The sequence below is a fragment of the Schistosoma mansoni genome, chromosome 7 (genome assembly GCF_000237925.1).
Source record: "Schistosoma mansoni strain Puerto Rico chromosome 7, complete genome".
NCBI classification, from domain to species: domain Eukaryota; kingdom Metazoa; phylum Platyhelminthes; class Trematoda; order Strigeidida; family Schistosomatidae; genus Schistosoma; species Schistosoma mansoni.
The window spans coordinates 3,416,589-3,442,574 of record NC_031501.1 but is presented as its reverse complement, the minus strand read 5'-3'; the positions used below and the strand labels follow the sequence as shown (position 1 = coordinate 3,442,574).

Here is a 25,986-nt window from a genome sequence, read left to right as displayed (position 1 = left end):
AAAGATTTTCCATAATATGGGCCAACCACTAGTTTATTTTTCTTGGTCAATGTCATTCAGTACATAAAAAATTTTAGCGACCATAAAGTTAGTCTAGATTCTACTACATTCTTTTCACCACTACTGCCAAACACGAAATTGGAAAGGAAGGATAAATTATTTAGAATCGTATACTACTTGATGGCCTAAGCATGTTAATAATGGTACAAAAAGAATCGAAGCCCAAAAGTACGACTCAAAAAAAAAAACAAATGAGATCAAGGTGTGAAAAGTTAGGAATGATGCTTATGTCAAGATTTAGGTTTACATAATCGATGCAACTTCACTACTGTGACCGACTGTACGTCATGTCACCCAACTTCAACTATCGGTTAAGAGTACTGACTGAACCCAACCAGGAAGCCTGCACCTCAAAGCGAATCAGCCTCACTAACTTCATAAATTGACCATCAAGTTAACATGAAAGTGATGTTTAGGACTAATAAATAACCCTGCATCTGGTTACAAAACTTTGGCCTGTATTATGTTTAAAAATATTCAATTTCATAAACTAGGCAAAACTATGGATGAAATACTAAAGCATAAATAACACTGAAGCAACATATCTGTAATTTAGACTAAGATCCAATTATCTAGAGTAGTGTGAACTCAATACTAAGAGTATGAAATCGAAAACCACTAGTGAACTAACACAACTATCAGATTGTTTTTTACGAAGAGCTAAGATTATTTTAGCCTTCCATATACATGTTGAAAGCCTAGATATTAATACCTTACAAAACTACCCACGAAGAACTTAAGAATCTGTCGAAAGTTTGTAAAGTAGCTTTTATGCCGACTTTAACAAAAAAACCATGCACTCCACTGTCTAACAATTAGATAAGCAGTCTTCAAAACTAAGCATTAATGCAGCAAAATCTAGGAATAATTAATGGAGACCGAGTTTAAACTAAATTGGTGGACAAGAACCCCTTTTTTACTAAAGTCCATGTCAATATTTTCTATTGAACACTAAACAAAGAAGCGAAATAAGAAACATAGTAGAATACTGATAAGACTAAAACATTACTCTGGAGAAAACATGACTCGAAGGGGCTGCATTTCTCCTTACATATGTGAGGTGAAAAAGTATGAGCAGTACCAGTAACTAGAAAGACTGTGTGTGAAATTAATAAACATATATTACTAAACGTTAACGGTAAACTATTCTGCCATAATGGTCCCCGTATGTGTGATAATGATTTCTATTGTCTCTCGAAGGCTTAAATTTTCTGTCTTCAAGATAAGGATACGGCCGTTATCTAGAACAAATTAGGATAAGCTACAAGTGTTTATGGTATACCATATGAAACTTCAATTTCAGGAGGGCTATTGTCTGAGAGCACATTGATCTTTATTATCAGATTCGTATTGGATGTTCGCCACTTCGGATCACTGATTATGCTACAAAATTGTCTACAAAGTTCTTGTCACCATATACGTACTAACCTAATAGACTCCGTTTTCTGTAGTAATGGATTAAAACGGAATGACATTTTGATAACTGGTTTAAAATTCAACTGTTTGAGAATGGCTTTAGAAATTCTGCTGTCGTCAACAGCTAACGGAGAGCGAAAATATTTGATCGAACGTGGCAATCGCCAAGATTTCTGAAAAGACATTCTGTAGAGACCTAGTCTGACGAAATTTTAGATGTTGGGGGACCGGGAAAAGCAGCGTGAGCAAAGAAAGCTGGAAAGAACAAGGAGAAACTGAGCCGAAGACTCAGTAAGCACGTTCAATGAACTTACATTTACCAATGAAAACAGTAGACAACAGTCAGTAATACCATAGGTTTGAAATTAAGACAATCCAACATTCAACACCAGGCAAAGATAAAAAATACTACAGGCAGCTGCCAGTTAGAGGTCGCGCCACATCTCTTTTTGGATTTCTATTGGTTGAATTTTTTGAGGGTTTCAGTTGGTGGCGATCTTCAATAATCAGTAGTAATGGTAGGAGGTCAAGTAACCTATGTGGATTCTCGCAATTTGTAGTACTGTGAAGAAGTAATCTAGCTTTGAGTATATTAAATGGTCAAACTGATATTACTTATTCGGGTGGAGAATTCTATCAATTAACCACTTGACGAGAGAAGCAAAATCCAGAAAGAAATATTGTGGTTGCGATTTCGAAGTTTCCTAAAATATCCTCTCACCTGATTAGTCCTAGATGGTAGAAAAGTATGGAACATATTATTACCAAATCATCGCTTACTATACGATAAGCCTGCATTACTTCATCTCATAATCTACGGTATGATGTTGGAAATAGTTTAACATGTCCCAGTCTGTCTTCATAGGGTCATTAAACAAGTGAACGCATTTGTGATTTCCATCTCAGAAGAAACTTGTAAAGCAGTAAAACGTCACTAGGCCCTTGCCAAATTATCGAACAGTTCACCGATGCTCGTCAAAGTTGAGGATAACCAACGCGCGACAATTAATCGCGTCATGAACCAGCGCATGCGGTGGTGGTCGTACTCTGTTTCTCGTACCTACTCTTACCAAAATATTTGTGTTGCACGGTCATCAAAGCAGCTACAGTACCTGGGTACGACAGAAAGGTAACCCACGTTAGGTACTAATCGTGAGATGTAACTTCGAGATTATCTAGGGCTTTACACCATTCCCGTCTAACTCGAGTAGACCCCCCAACTAATCGACATAGACCATCTACGTTAGTGATCCACACTTGTAAGTAAGACTCTGAATAACACAACCTACTATTGCAATCTCTATTCTTGAATTCTATACTTATTCTTTTTCCTTTCTATCATCGCTTATGTTCGCCAATTATTATAAACATTCGCTGCTTCATATCAATTTTGACAAGTATTTGAACTTAACTTAAAAATACCTATTCAGCGACGATAATAATCGGTTCTTCAACAAATATAAGCATCATGAAAATGCTCCTGTGTAATATGTCTTTTAAAATATCTACTATTCGTTAGTATAGTCACAAGGTGACATGGACGCACATTAGATTGTATACTATCCACTCCTATAAGCAAGACAAAACCAACTATCAATCATAAATTTATCCTACTTAATCACTATACACTATTTTCCATCAGAAAATATTCATCAGAATGTTTTACTTACTTGACCATTTCCTGCTTAATTTTCTATTGCGGCTTTCCATGGTCAAACAAAAGATACGAATGCCGGAAATTTACAGTGTGTTTGAACAATAAATTTCCGGTAATCTTAGGTTTCTTTTGGATTGTTCATCAGGCTATGCTACGTATCTGACTTAAATTGTTTTCAAAACTATACAAATTCAGCCTACAACTCTGTGCTGAATCAAGAATTGAATGAAAAATATCCTGTATGTAATTCAAAATGTGAACTCCTGTCTACTTCATGTCTTCAATGCGAGTGTAACCCAGGCGAGTCTCTTAATTGCATTAGATTATTTCGTACGATGTTTTCGACGCCTAATAACATTTCCCAGTTACCTTCACATGAATTAATCACATATTCTAGCATTCCCGTCAAGTTTTACACGAAATCATGCATATTTATACATTGGGAACACTGTTGTAAAGCAACCAAATATTATCATTTGGACGAAATTTTACGTGATCTATCCAGAAAGGATAGATACATTTGTATATGCAGTGAAATTTAAAACCGCCATTTACCCAATTACCTTGCTTTGGGCTCAACTGAGCAATAGCGTGTATCTTAACCACCTAGATAATTATTCTTCGGTCCAAACCTCAGTTTAGATCCTGCAGATACTTATTTCAAAGACAGGTTTGATTTACAAACTACTTTGAACACTGCACCTTGGTTTTTGCACTTCTGCTTCTATTTCAACGCATTCTTCAGTCCATCTGCTGCTGATCACTTTCCAATCATGCCTTAGAAAAATCTAAAGTCTCAAACTTTCGGGCGTCCAGCGAGACCTGGGAAAAGAACACCGTCTAACAGTACTGCGGACACCACTTCCGGCAGTGTTAAAAAGTCGTTCCACTCGATCGATCCAGAAACAGAAACGCTTATGCGAGTCCTCTACATTACAGACCTGTGGACGACTCTATTGGTAAACAATGATGATAATGGCCATTGCAACCATATGGATGACATAAGAAAGTTGCCAGTTGACATAAACTTTCTTGATCCGCCTAAGTATTTTATCAACCTCAACCTCGCAGAAATTCCAGATCAGATGAACGACACAAATGATTTCCTTTACCATGTTCTGTCAGAGTTATTTGGAATAATAAGACCATCTATCGGTGCAGTCGTGTTTAACATACCGGACACATATACCACTAAAAATATCACGTACAAGCTGCTTAACGCTATCAATATGACACATGTACCACATGGATGCACAAGACTAACAAGAAGTCACCCTGGTATGTACCCACTGATCCTGTTCAAATTCAACGCACCAGTAGACGTAATTGAGGTCCTAACTCTCTTCAATGTGATCAGATAAAAACAGATCTTCAGGGATGTTAAGATTCTTTCAGATTGAATACTATGTCAACCAAAAAGAGTCTGTTCCCGATTACCGACACAGTGTGTTCATCGGTCCTCTCCCTTTCTTTTCCCCTTCAGGATTATCAGTTAGCTTTTGCCTAATGATGTAGTTTGGTGATTTCTTCAATGTATTGTCCTATCCACTTCCAACATCTCTTCCTAATTTCCTCTTCACTTGGTGGCTGATATATTTTCTCCCACAGTAGTCTTGCAGAATTATGGCCTAGTTCATTATTAGTACTGATATCATAGTAAACCTATTCCCAAAATTGCATCTTTGGCATGATGTGAAAACTTGATATATAAGATCTTACATGGAGGTCACATCGTTATCTATTCTGACTCGTATCGTAACAATCAGTAATGCAATGTTTGGCGTTTCTGCAGGACACATTTACGCTGGAAATAGAACAATATTTTTAATGTGAATAAAAGAAATAAGTTACATGAGAACGACCATGCATGCAGGGCTGAGCCATGCCATCCAATGGATTCTCGAATGAATGTTTCCGCGTTCACCATTGCTGGCTTTCGCTTCATGTTAAGTTTGAATATCTATTTTTCCAGTTATCTCATCTTCAGCTTCGAGAATAGTGTGGTTATGACCAATACCAATACACGCTGTTGTTGATGGTAACCGCTCTACGGACATTCAGTATCTTGTGTATACAATTGTTTAGAAATACTTGTACCTTTTTGACAATAGTTGTATTAGTTCGCCAAGTTTGAGCTGTCTTGACGTTCGTACTGTAAATTTTGATTCTGATACTGGTTGGCAGTGTTACAATTTGTCCAGTGCTCGACCTGTCTTGATGGAACCAGGTCTGCTGATCTGGAATTTTGTGTCTACTGAGTCATCCACCAGATTCATTAACACTCTGCTGAAAACGTTTCCTGGTTCTAATAGTAGTGCAGGTTTTTGCGTTGTTGCTGTTGCCTATTCCGCGTATTTTTGCTTGTCAGCTCTAATGCTCCTCTTCACTTGCATGTTTGTTGCTGTGTCCATCTTATGCATTGACTCTCTCTGTCCTTCATGGTATTTTCTTCTTTCAGTAGATCTAGAAAGCGTGGAACCTATTGTTGTGAGTTATCTTTTATTGGTTGAGTTTGCTAGTATCTCGAAGGAAGTATGTATTGAACATTTGTTCTGTTTCTATCGTCTTCATTTATATCACTGGTGGATGCAAAACACTGGATGACATTGATCATGACCTTTTCCTTATTTGTTTTGAAGGACGTTTAGATTATTTTGGACCCATGAGATTTGCATCCTCTAAGTGCGTTTCGTGCTTCTTCGGGCCACATCAGAGCAAGTCCCTGAGTGTGTGAAGCATTTTCCTCTTGATGGCCAGAGTAAAGCAGCATGTTGTAGTGTAAGTTACCATATCAAGCCACATGACCTATTCTAGCTTCTGGACAGGCCAGGTTATCCATTCTTCTTGAGTCACGTTTTGACCTTGTTAATTATCCACTTATCAATCCTGACTGCTTTTATATTAGCGTATGTGTATGTTTATCTTATCCTTCTCATTATATGCCTGTATCTTCTTTTTGTGTGACTATAAATATTGACTAACGATTGATTAAATCGAGATAGTTCACTTACCTTCTCCAATCTACTTCGTTCTCCCCTCTTTGTTTCGTCTCCTTGACTGACTGTTCAAATCAATAATGAGTGCATGAAATATACATATTCAGAATCCATTCTCGTATTTGGCTTATTTTAATTCCATTATTCACTAACACGGATAAAGTCGATAATAGTATGCGATAATAGTCAGGATGCGTACTTCTACAGCAGTTATTCAACAACAATTACTCAGACGATCTACTCGAAGTCGTATCCTGGGCCACAAAAATCCCTCCTGAGGCCAATCTTTTCTGTCCAATTCGGGTTCAACGTGTTTCAATAGCAAGTTGCATCTCCGCGTTTCCATAGATATTTGACTGGTCCTTCCAGTCTCCCACATTTTCCAGAAATTCAATTTACCTACATTATTGTTGCCCTGGCTGTTAGAAGGAGCATGGGTCACACGGCTTCCGGAAAATCTCGACTGTCGTCAAGAGGCGTCAAATTCCTATGAATGAGGATCCCTCAACTGCCAGGGCGGATTTTAAGTGGTTTAAACTGATTATTATTGTAAGAGTCTATTTTAGAAAGGTTGTGTTTATATGAGATAGGATTACTGACCTCATTCCTAACCTCCTTTCCTTACCCGGACTTGGAGTCGGCAGTAACTCTAGAAGGGCAACAGACGGCTACAGTATATACGAAGCAAGTAGGATATAAACCTATTTAACATAAGTATCGTTTAGTCATATGGAGTCAGGAAGTGAAACATTCACTCCTTAATATTTTTTTCACCTCTCTCTTCATCTATTAATAATTGGAACACTTCACCGTACACCACATTTTATTTATGTTATCTATTCTTAGTTTCTCTAGCGATTGCTTATTCTGGTGATAGTAAATGGTTTGTGCTCTACCTTCTGATTATCCTTATTTGATCCACCGGGAACTATCAAACGTTGTTCATTATTCATGTCATCTGTTTCGCTTCTTCTCTTTCTTCCTCTTTCACTTTTCAGCACCACGTTTGTTGCACATAGGCATTGGGCTTTCACCGTATAATAACCGTGTGTGCATTGGTCAAGGTCAGCTTGAACTATGAACATCAAAGAGCAAAAACCTAGGGATGCTTTCATGTTTTCCCATCACCAGTTTGCCTTATTTGGAATGTTCCTCTAGTTCTATTGAGGAAATCCTCAATAGTAGCTAGCTTTAAGCGGAAACTTGACAAACACGTACACGCTCTTGGATTATAATCTACCATTTGAATCGGCTTTTCCTGATAGACGTTTTGCAACTTATTTAAAGTTATTATTGTTGCATCCCATCAGTGTGTTTCCGTTTTCCTTCTAACCACCTTCGTCTCCCTGTTATTCTTGCTTTTGAGTTTCCTTACACTGTATGGAATACGTACTAAATTGATAGTTTATTAGTTTGTATGGACGATAAACTCTTAGATTTTCTGCGTTTTAAGTTTTATATCTTCATATTCAAATCAACCAGTCTCCTAAATGATATATGACAGCTGCTGATTCCAGTAACCATATGACCCTGGAGTGAATGCAGTCACTTAGATTATATGATACACATATCCACGCATAGCTCTCAAACTGGCTTGAACTCGCGTAGTCGAGTAGCCAGACTGCCGTATACTTATTTACTTACCTACGCTTGTTACCCCTCGTGGAGGAGCATAGGCCGCAATGCTGGAAACCAAGAACTGTACTGAAAATATAAAAAGCGAAACCAAAGAATTTAATTCATGGAAACAACCTTTATGCAAAAGCACTGGACTTTAGTATTCTGGCCTATTTGAAGAATTAGTATTGTTGTTTAGAGCAAGGTATATTTCATAAGAAAAATAACAAACCTAGCTGTATAATTTGCCTAATATAAACCCCTACTTTATACTTTCAGCTAGTACGGCTTTCCGGGGATGTATACTTCTGGTAACTCTTATATTGTCAATTGAAACTGTCTCTTGTTTTCTATTCTTTTTGATTGTGGAATAGTTTACTTGCTTCTTCACTACTTTATAGGGTTATTCATAATGGTGTTGTAAAGGACGAAGAAATTCTGACGCAATCTTGTGCAGGTTCTCATAATCGATTGGATATTCTCGATATTGTGTAATTTGGGAAATAATACAATAGAGTATGAAGGGGTGGATGCCGAAGAGTAAGAAATTCCATTTATAATCCACTATGTTAAGACAAAGTTTGATTCAATGCACCTGGTCTAGAGAGGCTCTAACTTCAATTGTAGACATCTTTAATGCTAATCCTAGTTGTCGGAATACCCCAGAACAGCTTTGGTAAATCTTCATCGATTTTCGTCATTATGCCTACAACTACTGTAAACCAGAATAACATATTCAATAATGGTTAAGATATGTTTCTTATATTGTAATAATCCCAATTCTACGTTATTGTACTTTATTATTATGATTTCAGTGAGCTTTCTTGCTTTGGATACTCGAGAAGCAATGTGATCGGAAGTTCAAACTGTTGCTGTATCTCAAATTCAAGCCACAAACACAGTTGAGAGGTTTCAGTGTTCATTTTCGTATAGCCATATTTAGGTTAAATTTGTGGCCAATGTAAACAAATCCCCTTTTCTGAACATTCGGAGAAAGATCCCAAGACACAATCCATTAGTTTAACTCGTATATGTGTATTTTTGGGTTACTGCTGAGACGAGAATGAATAAACCACTTTTAGGTAATCGGCAAAAAGGAAAGGTTTACATTGTTAAAGGAGTGAGCATACGTCATTGACCAAAAGGAGAAAGAGTAACGAGTCATTCACACTCCTTTGTATAACTGCACTGGTTACATTCATATGTTTACAGTAGCAAAGTCCGAAGCCAACGACTTGACTATGCTCTGCTAAAACAGATTTCAGCCATGATAAAAAAGGATTCCCTATGTCAAATGAAGAAAGTTTTGAAAGAAGTTTCCAGGAGGCACTGTCGAAAGTCTTATTAAATCTAAGTACGGAATTGTTGATGACTGATTGCCATCTTTTCTATGGGTAATTCGATTAGAACATTCTAAGTGCATTTTGGAGCATTGGCGTTCATTCATATACTCATTTTGAGATGGACTAATCAGACAAGCCGGAAGTAAAAATGATAATAACTGTTTCGGATTATTTTTCCATGGTGCTTGACAGCGTGAATGTCTAGTTAATTATTCTATAGTTAGCAATATTGCCACGTGATCTCGTTTTGAAATCTAGGGGAGATAAGCAATGTTTCCATATGGACGGATAGGCTACATAGTTCATAGATAGGTTGAACAGTTTTAAGAATAATGGAAATTACCTACCATTGCGTTCCACAGATAGTGCAAGAACCCCGTCGAGTACACTTTCATAAAACTCCTTCAGTACATTTATGGCTTGCTTGATGTTGATGGATATGAAATCGTTTCTTGATAAATACACATATATGAACATCGGAAAAGTATTGATAGACGTCCCTGTTTTGTGTTGTATCATTGCGAGGAATGACAGCTGAATTGTTCACAAATAGTATCAAGGTTGTCCATCTACATAAAGATTATATATTTTCAAGTACATGTATTTTGTTTTATGAAACTACATTGTCTTTGTAACTTTTTCAAGGACCTTCGAACAGCAAATAGCTATTCAGATCGGAGGTCATCCTGATAGTGATTGGTTCAGTTTAAGCAGTTAGTGCGCGTTTTTGTCAGTGAGAAGTCTATGGTTCTTCCAGTTTATAAGCGCTCAAAGTGATCGCATGCTGGCATAATTCATTCTCGAAGTCTCATGTCTGAGCCTGGAAACTTGGGTGATGAGCCAATTCTTGACTCTAAAGTAAAGTATAATATCGGTGAACCTTCTCAAGATGAAATCGAAGGTATGATTATGGTAACATTGCCTTCTCTCATGTTTCACCTGTCATATGAGGTTAGAGTGGAGCACCTTAATTCTGTTATTCCATTGTTTTTTAGTAAATATCCGTACTTAGTTGGCAACATCTTATATAGTACACTTAATCTATTTTGCCATCCCTTAATGATAGTTACAGAGTTCGTCGTCTATGCTTTACTGCTGGATGTGATCGTAACAATTTAATCCTTGGAAAAAGCTATCCATAATATAACCTTATCGAAGTTGCCACAATATTGTCTGATATCGCCATCCGACTTAATTATTGTTTTAGTTCCAACCATCCTAATAAACTCCTTTGAAGACTAATATTTTGACCAAAACAACGTTAAAGTTTCATTACAAAATACCGGGTCATCGCTTTTCAATATGTTCCTTGCAAAATCAAATATGCGATTATGAGCACCATTTTGTAATGTTCTTCCCCCGTCCTCAATACTTACTGTGATAGTAGTCTCATTGAAAATAACTCAATTTATAATATCTTAAGGCTTCACATGTGGTATTAAGCAATTAATGCTTTCAGTCATTCTTTTTGACGGTATGTAGTAATCTGATGCTTTATTGGGACTATATACCTGAATACATCAAAGATAGACCTTATATTTAAAAAAATAACACAACACTCGTTTAATGATCTTTAAATGTTGCACAACTTTATCGGCTATTTCAAAAACTATCCATGGTATATCTTGAATAAGTGCCATATTATCTAGATGCAATACACTAAAGTCGAGCGAGGATCTAACAGATTGTCATGCATATTTTGCAGTGATCAGGCCAGTATGTGAAGTTAAAAGCTATTGGCGAAGTAACTTCGTGATTTCACACATACATTTCCGCTTCCCTTTCCTTAAATACGGAGTTTTTAGACTACCTTGTGCTTTTTATTCTGTTAACTCATTTTTCTTGAACTGTATTTTATTTCCCCAGTGTTTTTTACTACCACTGATAGTGCTGTTACCTATGTTTCTCTTGATTTGTTTTTATAATTTTGTCTGTGCTAATATACTGTTACAACCTAAAACAATGCAAATATGTCCTTATAACTGACTGAATCAGTCGGCTCTCCTAACATTTTTGACCAAAAAATGGAATTAAGAATATTTACCGAATAAAACTAGCTTAAATAACACGTAAACTCACGATTTTCTTCCTGTTTATTTAATACTTATGTCGCCGAAATTCAATCAGTTCATTTGAGCACATCACTTATTTCAGAGGTTTAAAATATATATGACTCATCAAACTTATTAAATGGGTAAGATAACTAGAGACTGGCAAATTATGAAATAAGTGAATTATCGGAATGTCCAATAATTAAATGTATGAAAAAGGCGGCAGAGAGATAAAGTAAAGAAATAATGAGTGAAGAAATGGTTAATATAGATATTCAAAATGTAGAATAGTGATTTACTCATTACTGTTATCCCATTTACACTGATTTAAACGGTCACTGTATCTAAAATGTTAAAACCAGTTTGGATAATATCTCTCAAATTATTAACTTATTAATTTGTACTCATCCCCCGAATCTATCTAGCAAATTTTTGCCTTTTTATGTTTGTGTTAATAAATATTTATTTCAAAGCGGTATGAACTTCCTAAACCTGGCTACTCTTAGATTTTTCACTGTTCCCTAGTCTGAATCTTAACGTATGCCAAAGTACATAGAGATTTTAGTGTTTGCAAGACGTTTTAAACGTAGATTCTATGATTTATGACTAGGTCTTTTGAGTCGTGTAAACGTCCTATTTACGAATAATATTTTCGTCTAACTGCAGCACACATACATGACGTATTATGCGATTAGAAAGGGTCCCACACTACGTATATATATATTTAGTATAGCACACAACTAGAAAACTGAACCCAGAAGACTCCCGAAGAAAGTTAATAACTGAGGGAATATTACGGAATATTTTTAAACAATTTCGTCACACAAACAAACCGAAAATGTGCAACTATTAAAATGTAGTAGATAAATTCAGTAACAGGAAATTTTACTCCTACAAATCATTGAAACATTTTTTGGATTATCTTCTCCTGATTATCTTGTCTTATTTTCTATAATATTTTTCTCAAAATTAAAGACTTATCTTTAATTTTCTTTCTTTGTGTTTTAGATCATCGATCTAAGGTGTCTATGATAGCTGGATTATCCGTAAACAATGATATAGCTACGCTCAGCACGTCACAGTTCCCCCAAGGAATTGCATCAGGACCTTCAGCTCATCGCCATCGTCGACGACGTAAACGCATCGGTACAAACAGTACAAGGGAGGAAAGTTCAAAGGCCTTTCGTAAGTTTTGATTGTTCTTAATTAGTTCATGTTCGAGAATAATGTACCATGACAAATACACGTGTTTTATGATTGAACTGGTGATTGTGTATATAGTTTTCTAAGTTCAAACACAAGAGTTCTGTATTTTACCCACTTAATGATAAAAATGAGCTAAGTTGTACTTGAAACATTTAATAATTTCAAAATAAGGTTGTATTCTATCGCATTAGGACAGTTGCACTCATAATTTTTTAATTCCTGCCTTTTCTTAATTAAACTTATTTTCCGGTCGTTTATCTTTAAAATTTAATCACTTTTATTCAACTGTCAGTGTTAAGTAGATGTTTGTATTTCACATTTATATTCATAATCGCGTTATAATCCTACGCCAATTTATCTTGCTCGGCTTTTCTGTGTTTAAATACATATACAATATTGCTTTAAGCTTTTGCGACGAGTAAAGTTCTTGAATCTTGAAAGGGTATTTATTTCGTATGGAAGTTTTAGATTCACGTTAGATGTTAGCACAGATAAACGAAACATAGATTCGTGAGTACAGTGAAGTCTAGGGCAAAAGGCTCTATATACTTTTACTGAAAGATCATCAAAACCAATTCAGTAAGAAGGCATGCAATTCCTTATATTAAATAACAGCTAAAACCGGTGATGATATATCATGTATTTAATAGAATTTGCTCAAGCTATTTACTATTAGCTCTCAAGTTATTATGAGTTCGATTGTACGGAGTTCATTTGTGATTTGGCTGTTGCTACTGCTATTTCATAGTCAGACACTAACAAAGATGATTTACAAATTCGATTTTCACTATTCGGTTTGGTAAATGGCCGATGTAATTTACTGGTATGTCGGCTTCTGAGAGTACATCTAAAGGTAGGCTCCTGTACAGTAGTTTATTTGAAACTTGCTTCTGAACTTCAACAGCATATTAAATGTGTATGGGTTTTATATTATAATTCAGATGCTAAGTGATAATTAGTCTAATTCAATGATAACTTGTTTGACCGCTGCACTGAACATCCAAAAAAGCTATAACCATTCTTGAGGTTGAAGTATCTACGAACCAATAACTTTAAGCAAATCCAAATATTCTTATTTACATTCCTTCAGAAATCTAATATCAACCCGATAATCAGATATTTTATCATATACATTTCAAAGATAATCCATGAAATATTATTAATCAAAAACATATGTTTATAGTGGCTATGTGATTTGCATGAAATACTATCCTAATACCTAAAAGTTTATTCATGTCACTGTAAGTAACAGCTAATTGTTTCTTGTTTCCTCTTCCCTCCGTCTTTACAGCTACAAATCCAAGTGAACATGTAATGTTTTTACTTGGTGAATGTGATGGTGATGATGAGCAAACACATCAGTTATTCTGTGAATTAGATGAACTATGGAATGACCCATCAGGATCAGGTGAAACCGAATGGCGAGAAGCCGCAAGGTCAGTCGACTATTATTATTATTATCATTACTATTATTGTTATTGTTATTATTATTCGTAACACCTATTTGATCCATATTTACAGAACTTTAATTCGTAAGCACTCATTTACAAAACGAACTAGTACTTCCTGGTTCCTAATGATTGCTTAACTAAAATCAACCTGTAATATCAAAATCTAAGCTCAACTATCTCCATAATACCCTGTAATAACAACCATCATATACTTACTAATAAATTACTTTGAGGGGTAATTCTGTAAATTCTAGTGAAAAGTCATGATCATAGAGTTAAATTGTATCTAGCGTTAGATAAATATCACAAATGGCAAACGAAAATGGTCACATATCATCACGAATTGACGAAAGTTAGGGATGTAAACCATCATAAAACCAACTTAATAGTCTGAGGGTTAAACGCTGTCAGCAAAGTTTAGAGTTCCTGAGTTTGATCACTGCTTGGATTGTGGATAGACACTATGGGACATTCTTATATTAGGGTGAATCAGTCGTCCAGTACGTCCTGGTTTTCAGTGGTTATCAGACTACTGTCAGTTTGTGACATAAAGCTTCAACTTTGATAGTCCTCACAACACCTTATCATAAAAAATATGTGTCTAAACGTTATTTATATGATTCGCATTCATTACAAAACAAATGCCAATGTTATGTTGCCCTTTATTTTTTTTCTTAAAAAGTTTACATTATGACGGATCAATGCATTTTTAGGACTTTTCGTTTATTTGGAACTCTGAATTGATGGAGTTTTATCGAAATATGGTTTCCATGACTGCCCCCCCCAATAATAGGCATACGTAATTCTAGTTATTATTTTGCAAGTGTCCTTACTCCCATTATCCAAATATTGTAAGATTGTAAACATGAGCATTTTTAAGTGCATTTTTTTGAAAAAAATTCGTATTCGCTCTCATTTTTAAAGAGCCATCTTGAGATAAGTGAAACATTATTGTTTAATATGCATTTAATTCATAATCAAGTGATTGAATAAGTTTACAAATTCCTAACCACTTGTGATATGAACTTGAATTTTTGTTTATCAGTGCCATAAAGAACACAATCATGACGATTCAAGGTTTTGATCTTGATAATTAAATATTACTAATAAATCTCATAGAGTGACAGGATAACTCTTATTTATCTACTGCTATCAGTTTTTATTTTTGTAAACTCATATCAATCAGTAAGGAAACAAAATTTCATAAGACTGAGTTTTCACATTCGAAACTTAAAATGTAGCTTTATTTTCCGATTGCCGCATGTCTCTCTTTTGAATCGTTTTGTATGAGCCAAGCTTTCCATTTACATATACATACTTCTTTTATTCGTTACAGATGGATTAAATTTGAAGAGGATGTTGAAGAAAATGGAGAACGTTGGTCTAAACCTCATGTAGCTACACTACCTTTATTCTCTGTATTCGAGCTACGCAGTTGTCTGGCAAGTGGAGTAATTATGTTGAATCTGGAAAGTTATACCATGGAACAAATTGCAGGTAATCTCATTGATACATATAAGTTTACTTCTAACCTATATTTTTACTTTAAAGTGAAAGCCTAGTTCTCTTTATTTAGGTGGTTTTAAATGTGCTTGAATAGAAAGTCTTTAGCTAATTATGGTCTATCCTGTAACATGTGTACAACTTCAAAAAATCTTTTGTTGTATCAGTTAATTTAATTACATCTTCATAGTTTAAATCACGAACTGATCCTAGCTAGACCATCATTGAAAATCTGTAAATATTGGACAGCCGATTGATCTTAGTATGGTACTCCTCGGGAGTTCGTATCTACAATCTTAGTTTCACTTTCTAAGGAAAAAGATATACTCTATTGGTTGGAAATGCGGCCTTAGAATTCCCGGTAAAAAACGACATGTATTTAGGAATTGGTTTATGTATATATTTACGAATCGTATTAGCTAATAAAGGCTTCCTACTCACACTTGGTTTTATCAATTCAAGCAGCTAGTTTGGGTCAGCATACAGGAAGTGTACAAATCAGTATCAGACTCAGCCGATCACATAACATGACGGAACTATATCAAATTATTTTACAGGTCAAGTAGTTTTAAGTGCTTGTTTTATTAATTTTAATATTATTTCAATTGGAACATGCAGTATCTTCCCTAAAAAAACTAAACCAAGAAGTAGTTTTTCAAAATCCTTATTATGAATTCGGCTGACTTCGGAATGGACCATATCTACTCATGTATTTTTTTATGAGTCGTTTTCGATCGGAATTTCGACAAGCATTTTTTTTCTTTACACTAGTAATATTAAGAGTAGGATACTGCATGAAGAATAATCAATCAATTGATAGTCTTTTATTGAGATTTAAGACAAAATAATAATTATTTTTACATTTGAGTTCATGAATCGATCTAAACTAGACACAATTGAAAATCTGAAAGCACTGGATAGTTCTTTTGTCCTAAGTTTTCAATAGTGGTCTAGCTTAGATTTACTCGTGAATTTAACTTTCAAAATACTATAATCTCCAAAATATCCCCATACAGAAAATAATAAGTGAATTATTATGAGAAGGGGTATTGTGGAGTTTTTAGTAATTTTATAGAGTTGAGATCATGAGTCAATTGAAGCTAGACCACCATGGAAAACTTGGAAGCACTGGACGGCCATTTCGTCCTATTGTGGGACTCCTCAGCAATGCGCATCCACGATCCCACCTCGCGAGATTCGAACCCAGAACCTACCAGTCTCGCGCCAGAGAACTTAACCGATAGACCACTGAGCCGGCCGATATCCAACGGTGTTAATGTCTAACTTCAACCAATCCACGACATTGAGTAACCATTCATCAATGTCATCAGTGAGTTGATATCTCCCAACAGGCCTGGTTGAATTCTAGTGGTTACTACTTCTCACTAGAACTCCAGGAAATACCTCATGGAGCCAGTCACTAGTGAGCACATGATCGTGGTTGAAGTTAAACATAAACACCATCGGATGCCGGTCGGCTCAGTGGCCTATCGTTTTAGTGCTCTGGCTCGAAACTGTTAGGTCCTGGGTTCGAATCTCGCGAGTGCGGGATCGTGGATGCGCATTGCTGAGGAGTCCCACAATAGAACGAAATGGCCGTCCAGTGCTTCCAAGTTTTCCATGATGGTCTAGCTTCAATTGACTCATGATCTCAACTCTATAGAATTATTATAATCCAAATAATTTCAAATTTCCAATAATTAGAGTATCTGTATAATATACAATTAGTTTTGATTTATATTTGTCTCAATTTATTTCTACTTACTAATTTGGCTTAAACCAAAGTCAATGAAAACTTTTTAATGGATTAATTCAATAAGAATATCATCTTTAAATCCATATGAAAACAGTACTTGATAATGACAGGTTGAAAAATGTATGGTACACATGCTGTAAAAATGTATTTTCATATTTTTATGTAGAAGGTCATTTATGATTTCAGTCATAATAATAATAATGAAAACAGGAGTCATTGATCAAAATGCAAATCATAAATCTAATAAATAAATTTATTAATTTGTAAACAATTCGATTAGTCTTATGATTTCGACATTTTATAGTAAGGTAATTTGTTCCAAGTTGACTGAATTTCAATCTTCATCATTAAAAAAAACATTTAAGTAATATAACAATAACAAAGATGGATAGTGTCTAGTAGTGGAATCCAGGACGTGCGTTTCGTTCTATTTAGGACTCGTTGTCTGTTGATGTTGATGTTCACTCCGGCAATATCGAGGCAATACGCCTAGTATGAACATACGCCGATAAGAGACTGGTCAATTGTAGTCCTAAACATCAATGGGAAGACTTAAGCAAATAATATAAAGTGAATTTACACAACAATAACGTTTCATAGAGTTGAGATCATGAGTCAATTGAATCTAAACCACCATGGAAAACCTGGAAGCACTGGACGGCCGTTTCGTTCTATTGTGGGACTCCTCAGCAATGCGCATCCACGATCCCGCACTCGCGAGATTCGAACCCAGGACCTAACAGTTTCGAGCCAGAGCACTAGAACGATAGGCCACTGAGCCGACCGGCATCCGATGGTGTTTATGTTTAACTTCAACCACGATCATGTGCTCACTAGTGACTGGCTCCATGAGGTATTTCCTGGAGTTCTAGTGAGAAGTCGATTTTTAACTGACAAGTTTCTAGTAGGATGTGTAAAACACATCCTGGATTTCAATGCTATCAATAGTCTGATTTGTTTGGAATTGATTCTGAATAACAGCCTAATACTTCTAGTCTTCATATTCTATATTTTTGACCGGTTAATAGGTTTGATTAAATAATTTTTTCGATAAAATTTTAAAGTGAATCCAGGATTCCATTGCCAGCCACTAATTAAATCTGCCTAAAAATACTTGTGACTTGATGATAATATTGAGGGAATCCTCTCAGGATATACACAAGCCAAGAACAAGTGGTTGATCAATCGCAGTCTTTAACATCAATAACGAAAAGATTCAAACAACCTATACAATTCAATGATAAGTCATTTTCATTTTAAAATGACCAATCTCTGAATTCATAAATATCAGTATTACTTCAATTCTCATAGTGATGAGCCATATATATGGGAAATCTAGGAAATTAATCACATCAGTCTTAAATATGCATCAACAGTTTTGTGATGGATTAAATGTTCATTCGTGAATACTTTTTGTTCAGAAGAGTTTTAAAAATAAATCGTTGGCTTTTTGATAGGTTTGTCTTTTCTATTATAAAATAAAGAAAACAAATACAGAATATAGTGAAGTGATTTACTTCCAACAAATTTATTATTAGGATATACATTGCAATATAATCACTAGTCTACGTGTATCGATATTGTGTATATTAGGTTTTAATGTTAAGCAGTTGCAAAAGTAGTCAGTGGGAAACCCTGTATTGACTTGGGTTTTGTATTAGTTAATACTAGTCATCAAGGTTTACCTTTAATTTTGAGGTAATTAATGCTTGATGTGGAATTCAAACTTATTCTATTCATAGTGTAACCTGATTGACAAGATCTAGTCAGAACTAGAGGACTTGAAAAGCATGATATTAGTCACTACTCAGTGACCAATCAACTGTAAATATCTCAGTCCTATAAAGAGTCAGCTCCAACTTGAATAGTAGCTCAGTTGTGACGTCTCAGACTATGAAGCTGGGTGATGCGTGTTTGGATCTCACAGGGAACATCACATACATCAAGACTACATGTACACCACACTTATGTATCAACTAGCACGAAACCTAGAATTTCTTCCTATCTGCTTTCAACTATCGAACGCATCTTAACTTAATTTCAAAAGCTTGGTTCTGTAAGAAAATATGAACGGTCAATAACAGCATATCACCAAAAAAATTATTATCCAAAGCCATGTGAATAGTGTGAATGATAACAGTACAAATGTTGTTCAACATTTATAGGGAGAAAAATGAATGGAAAGCTTTAAAAAGACTAAAATATACTGTATTACAAATGAAAATCATCTCACATCTGGTCAATTATACTATATTTTAAAGATTGTACGTACAGTTGACTGACTAAGTAACTGACTTCAAAGGTATATGTGCATAAGACAATTACCTATATGGTATGCTATGACTACTCAATTTATTATTACGCAATCGTTGCTTTTCACTCAATAAATCATGTTTTCTAATTTATGTAAACCATTGAACATTGTTGGAATCGGTTAGGATATCACTTAAATTGAGTTTCGTTCTAACATTGTTTAACCTCGGAGCTGAAACGTGGAGAACTACTACATCCATTGTCAAGAAGGTACTAGTAATTATAAACAGTTGTTTACGCAAAATACTCAACATTCAATGGCCGGATACTATCAGCAACAGCGTTTTATGGGAGAGGACAAACCAACTTCTAGCTGAAGAAAAAATTAGGAAAAAACGCTGGAAGTGGATAGGACATACATTGAGGAAATTACCAAACTGCATTACGAGGCAATCCCTAACTTGGAATCCAGAAGGGAAGCGGAAAAGTGGAAAGCCAAAGAACACATTACGCCGGGATATAGAAGCAGATATGAAAAGGATGAATGTTAACTGGAAGAAACTGGAAAGGATTGCCCAGGACAGGGTTGGATGGAAAATGGTGGTTAGCGGCCTATGCTCCTCCACGAAGGGTAACAGGCGTAAGTGAGTAAGTATTGTTCGACCTACATCAAAAATGAGTTATAGGTTTTTAATTGAAAATACTTCTCGGTATGTTTATAAATAATCTCAGACTTATTCTAATCAATGATAGTTTAATTATAACTGACTGATTAATAAGTTATAATTAGATAATAATAGAATAGGAAGTAACATTTTCTGAAAAGTAATGATACATACACACACACACAGGATTTTCATCTAATTGATCGTGGAAAAAGGTATAGTAACGTAAATTTGTGTAAGTTTTGATGAGTCAATTTACCAAAAAAAACTTTTATGAAACTCGTAAAATTACATGTTATGTATCATGTGAATTTGTAATTGATTGACTCGAAGACTTAGTTATTAAACGAGTCATGTGGTTGAATTTTTGATACAATATTGTTTACTTATATACACAATACTTCTATAGCTCAAAGTTCCTTTATTTTCTTCACCAATTTGTACTGTGTTATGTTGTTTTTTCTCTCGCTAAATTAATCATGTAAACTCTGTTATATACTCACTAGTTGTTTTTGTTGTTTTGTTTGGCATATTTCTCTAAACTCCTGACCTCTGTTTATCTTTTATAGACTTAGTTTTAAATTTATTAATATCGGAAGACCGTCTACCGTTAGATCAAAGAGATTTACTATTCGATGTGTTACTACGTCGTCATGTTCATTTACATGAACGACTTCGACCGAAACTTATTGGTCGTAGTGCAACAAATCTTCCGTTGATTCGATCATTAGCAGATATTGGTAAACGACACTCAGCAAAAGATGTTGAAAAAGGTAATGTCACAAAATTATTGTTTTTCATAAAGATATACTTTTTTCTGTAATTCGTTGATTTGTTACTTAATATTATAGTCCAAGTGTTCTAAGGGATAGAGATTAAATTTTTTAAATGTTTTTGTTTTCATGATTGATATTTTAACCAACGGACAAAAATCAACCGAATAACTCGTCCGCTTTTCATTTTTGATTAACTAAAGTCGAAACTTTTAACTGTTGGATGCCAACTCCGTAGTCAGAGGTTAGACACTTGCTTGGGGTGACTTGGAAGTCCTGGTTCCGATGTCTTATGAGATAATAGGTGTACGCACTGTTGACGAGTCCTATACTAGGACGAAACAGCCATCCTGTGTTTCTTGAGTCCCAATGTTTTTTAACTAAAGTCGGTTTGTGATGTAAACTGTGGACCAGATTCATTGGTAGATCAACAAACAACAGAAAATCCATTTGTTCGTAGAGCATACATTTATAGCTTATATTTATTCAGTATGAAAAAATGTTGACTACTCTTCACATGTAATTAGGAATTTTAATACCCTATTATTATTATTATTTACATTCAAGCCATCGATTCTATCTTCTCACGGAATTATTCTGTTGGAATCTCGAAATTCGTCCCTGGATGAATTGTTTGTTCATCAGACTGTTTCATTGAAATCAAGAACCGATTCAAGTTAGATAACCATTAATAGCTTGGAAGCACCGGACACACGTTCCGTCCCAGAATAAGATCTCAACAGTGCCCTACCACAACTCCAACGCTAGGGATAGAGGGTAGGACCTTCGATGTCACATGCGAACGCCCAACTTCTAGACTAGTGAACCATCATCCAGTGGTTTACAAGTCTAACTTCAATCAACTAATGATATTGCGCGACGATCTTCCATTGCATTTAGTGGGTAATTTCCCCACATCCGACACAGTTTAGCTCCACTGGTCAAGGTTTCCTACTGGGACTAAGAAAATTCCTTATGGAAGTTAGTCACCAGTGAGCACATGCTATTTTTCAGTATGAGGCTGTGGAGATTGTTAGATTCCTGGTTGTGGTGTGGTGGATACACACTGCTGAGGAGTCCCATACACCAGAGCTAAGTGGCTGCACATTGCTTTCAGAGGTTTTCAATGTTTACCTAACTTAAATCGGTTGGTGTTCTCAATAAAACTGAACTATCTCCACACCTCTATACCAATTGTTACTACTTGTTTTGTCAAGTAATGGACTGTTCATCGTCAGTCAGTTTCCCCGTCATAATAATAATAATAATATTTCTTTATTCAATTTTATATACTTATGACATTTTCTGAATAAAAGAGATTCATACAATATAAATCAATGGACGTGGCAGACACAAACACGAAGTTAGTAAATCGGTCGATAACGCTGTATTCGTTCGTCAACTGGGGTGGATAAGACATAAGTTATGCCCATACTCACCAAACCACTTCTATTACACTCATATGCAATATTCGTCACTACAAAACTGTAGTTACAGAAAATGATGGAGGGTAAATCCGAATTCGCCACCAGTCCCTAAAATTATATACCGTTTGGCTGAGACATACTGCGAAATGTAAACTTTGTAGTTAGAACTCATGTGATAGTGTCAGTTATTGGTCAAATCCGCCATATAATTACATGCCTTGGTATTGATTACAGCGCCATAGACATATTCATTGTTTACTATCTTTTAAACCTTCATTTTGTATTCCTACTGAATAATTTTATCCCTCTTTTTTTCAAAATCTATATATTTGAAATATTTGATTTTGACAAACATTAAACAATACTATTGTTTAAACGCTTCCTTTATATACATAATAGTAGGAAACAATGTCAATTTAAACTGACATACATTTGTATCTTATTGTTTTCGACTAAATAATGAAACATAGATAGTGATGTAAAGCTGAATGCCATAATTGTTAATCAAAAATAAAATACTATAGAAAATAGGTTTGATTTGTATCTTACTAGATTTCATTATTTACTCCTTGTGGTTTGTAACACACTCAATACCTTTCTAATGTATTTTAATTCCGATACATAGTTCCACGTTTAAATTAGCATGAGGGATCGTTCCATCACGAACTGACTTTGAACAACCATTGAAAGCCAGGACAAATTGTACGGATTCTTCGTTATAGTGTAGGACTCATCTCTGATGCAGACCTACGACCACGTAAGGGATCGAAGCCAGAGCGTTCAGGTCTCTTGATGAATGCTTGGTTTTTATGACATTGCATCAGTATCCATTGGTTTACCATTCTAGTTTCAATAAGTTTTCGACATTGAGCAACCATCTCGTAATCCCAACGGTGGATAATAACTTCTGAAGAGTCCTACACTGTGTCGAAACATGTGTCTGGTGTTCCCTGGCTTTCATTTCCTTAGTAATTCAGGTTTGTTTACTTAACTGTGAACAACATCAGTTCCTCTTTTGTTGTTCAAGCTTCATTGACTGTTTGGAATAGAACTAATTGGCAGCGAGCTCCAAAATTACAATTCAGTAGTCGAAAAATCCATTGATTTAACTATGACTACTACTACTATTGTTATTATTGTTACGGATTCATTAATTTACTGAATAATCATTTTAATTGAACATGTTGAAGATACCATCGCCTATCCATTATAATAATATTAAAGTGTCTGTCCGATTGCGAAAAAATAAATTCTTTTGTTGAACAAAAAGAAGCCAATCAGATGTTGTACTTTAGTAGTAATCAACACCATTAACACATACACAATCATAATCAACAGATATTACCAATTGATAACTGACTAGTCGATTGATGAGTTCATTGGTTAACTTAATAAGCGAATCATTCAAAATTGTTATACCTGAAAACTCACATTTTTAATTCAAAGAAAATCAGTCCAACAGTAGTAGAATAGGAAAAAAGATAAGTAGACAGATAGACTTCATGTAATAATTTTATAATTGGTGATTAGTATTGTACGAACTAATGAGTCCCATCATTAATTCAGTTTTTTTGAGAAAGTCAATACTTGTTTGAGAGGTTGGATATCATCTGGACATCAAAACTATGGCAGGTAGTTTTCTAAGGGCCCCCTTCCAGTCCATAAAACAGTTGGGTAAAGTAAGAAAATACAACTCTATGGTAAGTAGTGATTACAGTAGATTCATACGTCATGTGAAATAGTGTTTTGGAATAAAGGTTTTTCAACTCCCCGGTTGAGATCCTCTGTATCTACCAACCTGATTGGATCGTCTTGTATTTACTTTCCACAATCTCGTTTTTGTGGAAACACCCACACTTCATGAAGACAGTGTGTGGAATTTCCTTGAAGAGAAGAGAAAACTCCCCATTTTCTTAACAGTACCAAAATATTTAGCTATGATCGTCTTCAAGAATCCACCTCTATAAGAAAGGTAGGTTTTTTCATGGAATCCTTAATGATTCGGATCCAACATTTCTATTAAATCACTACATCAGATTTCGTGGATTGGTTGAAGTTAGACATTAACACCCTTTGATGCCGACTCAGTGGTCTATCGGTTAAGTGCTCTGACGCGAGACTGGTAGGGCCTGGGTTCGAATCTCGCGATTGCGGGATCGTGGATGCGCACTGCTGAGGAGTCCCATAATGGGACGAAACAGCCGTCCAATGCTTCCAAGTTTTCCATTGTGGTTTAGCTTCAATTGAATCATGATTTCAACTATGAAAATACTGAAATCTTCACAAAACCCCTTCTGATCTATCATCATTTTTTATCAATCAACTACCTATTCTTCACTATTACAGATATATATGACGTGAAATCAATAAAGTAAAAATAATAACTTTAGTATTCTATTGTCAAAATTAATTTCTATTTGTACTTCGTTAAAGTGCACAGCGTGAAAATTTGTTTATCCTTGATTTTTTCGTTTATTTTGTTTTGTTGTTATTTTTATGGATGTTTGATGAACTGGATAACTTGTTTGATTGATTGGTAAATGGATAGATAGATAGATAGATAAACGTATATACATAGGAAAGGGAAAATGTAGAAAGGAGGAAGATGAAAATTTTTTTCACTGTTCAATTCCACTTTTGTTTGTCTATTTTAATTATGTTCTGATAAATTTTCCTGAAAATGAAAATATAGATTTAATTGTACTACATTTTGTACATCATAAAAGCTTATGTCTTTACGATTCGAGATTATTTTTAAAGGGAGATAATTGTCTGAAGGGGTTTTGTGCAGATTTAGTATTTTCATAGTTGAAAGCGTGAGTCAATTGAAGCCAGACCATCAAGGAAAACCTCGTAGCACTGGACGGCCGTTTCGTCCTACTGCGGGACTCTTCAGCAGTGCGCATCCACGACCTCGCCTCTCGAGATTCGAACCCAGAACCTACCAGTCTCGCGCCAGAGCACTTAACCGATAGACCACTGAGCCGGCATTCAATGGTGTTTATGTCTAACTCCAACCAATCCACGAAATTGAGCGACCGTTCACCACTTGTCTTCAGTGATTTGTTTTCTCACAACAGACGTTGTTTGAACTCTACTAGTCACTGCTTCTCACTAGAACTCCAGGAATTACCTTTCGAAGTCAGTCACTAGTGGGCATATGATTATAATCAGAAGGGTTTTTGTGGAGTCCCACAATAGGACGAAACGGCCGTCCAGTGCTTCCAGGTTTTCCTTGGTGATCTAGCTTCAATTGACTCACGCTTGCAACTATAAAGATAATTGTCTGTTCAATAAAGCACTATTACAGTCTATTCATTTGATGGGATCTAATCAATGTCAATGTACAGTTTATTATGCCTTGAATGATGACGTAAAATGACATAATGACAATAAAATGACAATAATTTATAGTATCAGTCTATGACATCATCGTTGAATTGAGCTGTGTAGAGTCAAGTTAAGATTATTTGCGGTACAGACGATTATCGTAACTAACGGTCGAAGATATTGGGTTACATGACTTGGAATCTATCACAATAGCGCAAATCTATTCACTCTTTCTCTTAAAATATTTACACATTTTATTGAATAAATTCATTCTTCTTGAATGATATTATCTAAACTTAAGCTTCCCTATTACCACTAATACTGTTTCTGTCTGTACTGCTGTGACATTTATCTTGATATTTCCATGTCATTGTGTTGGTGTTATGTTGTGACAAATTGAGCTGATGAACCCTAGATTAATTAACAGATTTCATTCAATGACAATTTATGATTGTTATTAATATGGAGGATTTGTAGAGATT

General features: G+C 35.2%; 2 protein-coding genes across 2 annotated transcripts in view; one reads left to right on the top strand and one right to left on the bottom strand.

Moving 5' to 3' along the window:
- Positions 1 to 1,164: 1,164 nt before the first annotated feature.
- Positions 1,165 to 1,901, bottom strand: Smp_010900 (putative mitochondrial ribosomal protein L53). Its single transcript, XM_018798627.1, has 4 exons — positions 1,791 to 1,901; positions 1,489 to 1,751; positions 1,343 to 1,455; positions 1,165 to 1,301 (listed from the first exon to the last, which is right to left on the bottom strand). The coding sequence occupies exons 2-4, from the start codon at positions 1,659 to 1,661 to the stop codon at positions 1,204 to 1,206; spliced, it is 384 nt and encodes a 127-aa protein (XP_018653550.1). The 5' UTR covers positions 1,662 to 1,751; positions 1,791 to 1,901; the 3' UTR covers positions 1,165 to 1,203.
- A 7,900-nt stretch (positions 1,902 to 9,801) lies between these two features.
- Positions 9,802 to 25,986, top strand: part of Smp_127940 (putative sodium bicarbonate cotransporter (nbc2, 3)) — a gene marked incomplete at its 3' end in the record, with an annotated part of 101,574 nt that continues 85,389 nt past the window's right edge. Inside the window, exons 1-5 of the mRNA XM_018798626.1 lie at positions 9,802 to 9,990; positions 12,149 to 12,325; positions 13,638 to 13,782; positions 15,134 to 15,294; positions 20,544 to 20,747. Of these exons, the coding sequence (XP_018653549.1) occupies positions 9,900 to 9,990; positions 12,149 to 12,325; positions 13,638 to 13,782; positions 15,134 to 15,294; positions 20,544 to 20,747 (778 nt within the window). The 5' untranslated portion in view covers positions 9,802 to 9,899. The remainder of the gene's footprint in view (positions 9,991 to 12,148; positions 12,326 to 13,637; positions 13,783 to 15,133; positions 15,295 to 20,543; positions 20,748 to 25,986) is intronic.